The 5,772-nt window shown below is 41.5% G+C and overlaps 1 protein-coding gene across 1 annotated transcript; it reads left to right on the plus strand.

Annotated features, from left to right (window-relative positions):
- Positions 1-910: 910 nt before the first annotated feature.
- Positions 911-4,001, plus strand: LOC108065561 (GPI ethanolamine phosphate transferase 1). Its single transcript, XM_017153578.3, has 2 exons — positions 911-1,769; positions 2,032-4,001. The coding sequence occupies exons 1-2, from the start codon at positions 989-991 to the stop codon at positions 3,945-3,947; spliced, it is 2,697 nt and encodes an 898-aa protein (XP_017009067.2). The 5' UTR covers positions 911-988; the 3' UTR covers positions 3,948-4,001.
- Positions 4,002-5,772: the final 1,771 nt, after the last annotated feature.

The raw sequence follows: 5,772 nt of genomic DNA on the forward strand, positions 1-5,772 counted from the left end.
AAAAGGGGGTCGCGATTTATTTGAGGCAATTAATTCTGGCGGCCTTGCAGATTGACAAAGGCCTTAAAGACTTAAATTGGCCAGATTTTCGCGGAGGCAGTGGCACTGCAGCAATTTGCAGCTCATTTAAATTGCAGGCGCGTAAATCAAGGCTGGCAACGTGCAGCATTTGGCGCCCCGAGGCAAAAGCAAAAGCGCCCAGGCGCCAGCTCACAAATCAAGCGGCAAATTGAAATTGCTTGACAAGGCCGCAGAGTTATGGCATCCATAAAAAGAGTCCTAGCAGAGAAAAGCAGGGAAAAGCGCCGGATAGCAGATAGTAGGGCGAAAAAGACAAACAGATGATGATGAGGCGACGACAACATTTCTGCTCTGTTCGTTTAATGTCAGCAATTCGAGGAGCAAATGTATTTGTACATAACGAAAAGTTCGGCTGTCTTTGAAGTATTACTTTATGCTTTTATAACCCCAATGGCTAAAATCAACACTTGGTTTCAGTATAAAAATTTGTTTTTTTATATCCATTAATACAATGACAATAAATTGGAAACTTAACAACGAGCTCAAGGAGGTATGTTGCTCTACATATGGACTATATTTAGAATTTTTAGGATGGAAATATAAATCTGGAGTTGGAAACAACATTATTTTTAGGTTTTTCAATCGTTATTTAGTGAAATCAGGCCCTGTTGGAAAATCGACTGTTTTGGACAGCTTACAATCTAAACTAAAGTACTTTTCTCTCAATCCATTTTGTTTTATTATTTTATTATTTATATTTATTTAGTCAAATTTATAATTATTTTTAGTCACAAATTATGATACTAGACCTTTGGTATCTTAAAGGTGCGAGTCACTAGTTTAATACCTCATCAAGAAGTGCTTTCCCTTGATACAAAACTATATAGTAGCTTTTCATTATTACATCAACCTGAAACACAAAGTTAACTGAATTTACCCCTTTTTAATTAATTTTTCTCTTTCAAAGATGTGGAAGCTACAGGCGCTTGTAGTGCACATCTTGTTGATGGGCTCTATACTGAGCACATATTTCCAGCCGACTCTATTGCCCCACCTCGTGCCGCAAAAGACAATGCGCGAGTTGGGCTTTGAACCGCCGGCAGATCGACTGGTGGTCTTTCTTACCGACGGCCTGCGAGCGGCCACCTTTCTGGCCAACAATGGCAGCGATGTTCCAGATTTGAAGGACATTTTCCGGCAGCAAGGTCGCATTGGAATTTCCCGCAGTTGTGCGCCCACGATGACGCGACCTGGTCACATTGCCATATTCGGGGGCTTCAATGAGGATCCGGCAGCTGCTCTGGTCAACTTTCGATACAATCCCAGCAAGTTCGACACCGTTTTCAATCGCAGTAGAAACACCATTGGCTGGGCCCACCGGAATATTGTCGGTTACTTCAAAGATCTTCCAACTGGCGGTGCTCCGATGAGATTTGAGTCCTTCATGGAAGCGGAGCTGCCGGAAAAACTCACCTGCGACAAGTGGACTTTTGAGAAGGTTCAGAAGTTCTTCAAGAACGGCGAAAATGTTCGGGAATGGCGCAGTATAAAGCCGGCTGTGTTCTTGGTCTACTTGGCTGACAGTGATATAGCTGCTCATCGGTTCAAGCCGCATTCTAAGAAGTTCTATAAAAAGCTTCAGCACACGCAGAAGGGTATACGGACGACCTATGAACTCTTTGAACGGGTCTTTAATGACAGTCGAACGGCCTATCTGATGACTTCCGATCATGGAATGAGTAATGATGGTAGGTACCTAGAAAGATTTTGAATATATCTATAAAAAACATCAAAATTATCGATATTTCCGATATTTTTCAAACAAAGATGCTAATCGGAAACCTCGATACTTCTTTGATGTTTTATTAAAAACCAATTTATAATTTTTTGTTGAATCTCTTTTCCTTGAAAACATCGATATTATCGACACAAAATTGTAAAAATATCGAAAATATCGCTCTTTCATTAGGATTTTAGGTGAATTAATTAATAAACTACCTTATCTTTTAGGAAACCATGGCGGTGGCTCCATTCTTGAGATAGAGACGCCCCTGTTTATGTGGGGAGCTGGTGTGAGTCGTCCAGAGGTCGATCCTGATGGAAACTTTCCCACCAAACCCAATATTTCCGAGGTGGATCAGACCCAGCTGGCGCCCCTAATGTCGGCTTTGATAGGACTCCCACCACCGATGAATAATATGGCCCTGATGCCAGTGGGTTATCTCAATGTGAGCGAAGAGTACGAAGTGAAGGCCTTGCATCTGAACATTTTGCAACTTTTATCGCAAGCCAAAATTCTAATTAGGCGGCATGAGAGCGCCATATTCTACAAATGGCTGCCGAAGTTCGAGGCGCTGAACTTGCAACAAATCGAAGGATTTTCAGTTAAATTAAATGCTTTAATGGCACAGGGAAATATGAAAGAGGCGATGGAGATTTGCCAGGAATTCGGAACATTGGCACAGAAGTGCATGGCGTACTATCATCAGTACTACCAACTTCCTTTGATGGTGGCCACTACGGTATCCTACTTGATTTGGTTCTACTGTTTGCTCCTTCAGTTAACTCGATTATCCAAGGAGGAGAAGGAGCCCAGAAAGGGATTTATGACCTTTTCCACCCTCATACTAACCATGATGTGCCTTTTGATACTAACTCTGCTGACCCTGCAAAATGTGCCGAATATCACTGCATTTTATTTGATTCTACCTTTTGGTATGCTGATAATGGCTCAGGCCGAACGTCCCGTGAAAGGTTACTGGATCATGGCTCCTATTTGGAACTTGGCCTGTATTTTGATCCCTGCTGCCCTACTGATTCTAACGACATTCATTTATCAACATCTATTTTTGGTATATGCGATTTCCGTGCTTCTAAACAATCGACGAGCTTTCCTTCGGCCCTCTGTGAAGTTTTTCATTTGGATTTCCCTTGTTTTGCTACTAAGTGGAATGCTCTATGTGCAGCAAAATTTTTATAAGGGTCTCAAGATAATACCCTTGAAAAATTTCCATGTGCTCTATATAAGCATGCTGTTGGCCATTGTTCGTCCTGTGATTCTGAGACACCGACTTGATTCCCGAGTTTGGGCCGCAAATGTGATGGCTCTGATTGCCGGAGCCTATGGAGTCTATCAATTTGAGGTCAAGGAAACTATATCGATCTATGTCCATGTCGCCAGTTGGTCCTTTTTGTTCTTCGCCTTCCTGTCGATTCCGTACTTTGCCAAAACCACTTTGGAGGCCAGGAGAAGATTGGATTTGATCACCATCAACATGGTCACGATCATCAGTCTGCTGACCATCTCGTGGGGATCATTGAATGTTCAAATCGTGATAACCGAATTTATTTTGGGACTTCAGATCTATGAGGATGCTAGGCGAAGCAAAGAAATTGAAGATGTGGAAGAGGAGCATAAGCCACTGAAGACATTAAAAGGATTCTATAGATATGCCTTCATGATCCTCCTCTACTTCTATGTGGCCTTCTATCTGGCAGGACATTGGCTATCCACTTTTTTGTTCAAGTCCACGACTGCTCGATTGTTTTATCCCCACTTTTCCCTGTTCATAGCCGGCAGTCTGCTCATCCTGAAGATTCTTCTACCATCCCTGATCTTCATTTGCGCTCTCTATGCTATAGTTCCATTTGTGCGGAAGAACACCAGAGCGATTTTAATCTGCGTGTTTCTCATCAGCGACGTCATGGGTCTGTATAAGTATTACTTTGTACAAAACCAGGGATCCTGGCGACTGATTCGCAAGGATCTGGATCAGATCCTGCTGACCCATGCCGTCAACTTTATGCTGCTGGGCTGCACCTGCTTGGCCAAGATTTTCATGGTGAATACGAAGATAGAGAGGACTGAACGTAAGGTTAGCACTTCTGCTCAAGGAACTGCACCAGCTGAAGAAACTGAGGCTTGAAATATATATTTTTGGAAAGTGTAACATAAATTCTGGTAGTAAGAAAATATAGATAAATTATTCTATAAATACCCTTAATATTTATACACTTTTCAAGCTATTTTGGACATATTTGAACTGCTAATAATTGAAATGTATTCAATTCATTTCGTTAAGCATTTAAGCCTTTGACACAGAATTAGTCGCGCCCTCAACCGACCGGATGTTTGATATTTGTCATAATAATTAGCTGGCATTTGCCTTTTGGCCTCCCCATTTTGGGGAAGGGAAAATGGGTTGCCTGGAAACGGCTGATTAAATGGGCCTGCTGGCCTACGTTTTCCGCTGCCGTTTGATGGAATTTTCTTTATTTTTTCCCGTCTTTCCAACCATCCCCTGACCACATCCGCTGGGCTTATGTTTGCGATGTCGTCGCCCGTTGAGCCTTTGTCGCCAGCTATTTTACTTTATTTGCCTTGGCCAGCTCGCTGACAGCTTGTTGAGTTTATCCAGTCAATACACTCATGGCCGAAAAGGGATTGGGCCTGGGATTGAGGATTGATCGGCGGGCTGATTGATTAATTGACACTTTGCACATTAATTAGCCTTGGCAGCCAGCCCTTTTCTTTTGCTACATGGCTTTCAGACATCCAGATTCGTCCTTGGCCTTGGTTTAGATGTTTATTTAGTCAGCTACAGAAAGAAAATATAGAGGGGACTTCTCTCTGATTAGAAATTATGACAACTCCCAGTTTTCTTAGCTTGCATATGCTGGCCAAATTTATCGCTGATTAATAAACTCATTAGAACTTTGCTTGTTTCCTAGTCGCAGCACCGCATGGAGTGAACGAACTTTGGCCAGATTTAATTGGAAAAGTTCAGATGCGCCTAAGTCAGTCGTTAGTTGGTCAATATTTATCTCGGCTTAGCACATCCTGCACATCCCATCTAAATACGATGGGTCTGTCATCTTTATTTTCCATGGAAACCCCCGAAGCGACGAAGGTAAGAAAGGCAGAGCCAAGAATAAAGGGATATATATGTAGGTAGACAAAGAATTATGCCATCTTGTCGGTTATTAATGAGCCGCAGACCCCGGGGAAAAGCTCCTGAGAATTCCGATTCCCTTTGCATCGGGCAAAGTTTCAATTTGGCGGCCGCCTAATGAGAATGCATTTGAAAGGTAAAATGATTAATGTCAGCGGCAGCTTGGGGCTTATCTTTTTGTGGGTTAACCACTCGCCGACACCGACGACGCGGATTTAATTAAAATAAAAATACTAAAGTTACTGGGTGCCGGCAGCAGCTGTCAGGGCCAAACTTTCATTCGGCAATTATTACATTTGGCAGTTAATTAAAATATTTATAAAAGGCAAATAATTTTATGCGCAAAATTGAATTGATTTGGCAAATATTTGCCAGTTAGAAAAGTGTTTTTTACCGCGATTTATGTGTGCTGTACGGGGTATGCTAAATTAATGGAAATAAATGTTACATTTTCCGGACAGTATCATTTGGTAACTTTTATAACTTCTGCCAGATATTCAATAGTCGAGCTCACTCTGTACTATTTTAATGTATTTTTTGCCTAGTTATTATGCAAAATACTGCCATGAAAATGAAATAGAAAACCCACCAGCTGATGCTGCGGCTGTTTATATTTGCTCACTGATATTGTCGGGTGGTGCAAATTAGTTAAAAACCCAACGGCAATTTAATTTGCTATTAAAAATATTCGGCTATCAAACCAATGAATCATATGCACAAAATGTTTCAAATATGCTTAAAAGTTATATGCAAATTTAATGAATTTGTATGCAGTGTGTGTGCGTTTTTTTCTTTTTAT

The sequence above is a fragment of the Drosophila takahashii genome, chromosome 3R (assembly GCF_030179915.1).
Source record: "Drosophila takahashii strain IR98-3 E-12201 chromosome 3R, DtakHiC1v2, whole genome shotgun sequence".
In the NCBI taxonomy this organism is placed as follows: Eukaryota; Metazoa; Arthropoda; class Insecta; order Diptera; family Drosophilidae; genus Drosophila; species Drosophila takahashii.

Bases quoted from the DNA above. Each gene is read 5' to 3' on its own strand.
- LOC108065561 (XM_017153578.3), top strand. From the start codon at position 989: ATGTGGAAGCTACAGGCGCTTGTAGTGCACATCTTGTTGATGGGCTCT. The intron at 1,770-2,031 runs GTAGGTACCTAG...CTTATCTTTTAG, and splicing joins TCATGGAATGAGTAATGATG to GAAACCATGGCGGTGGCTCC.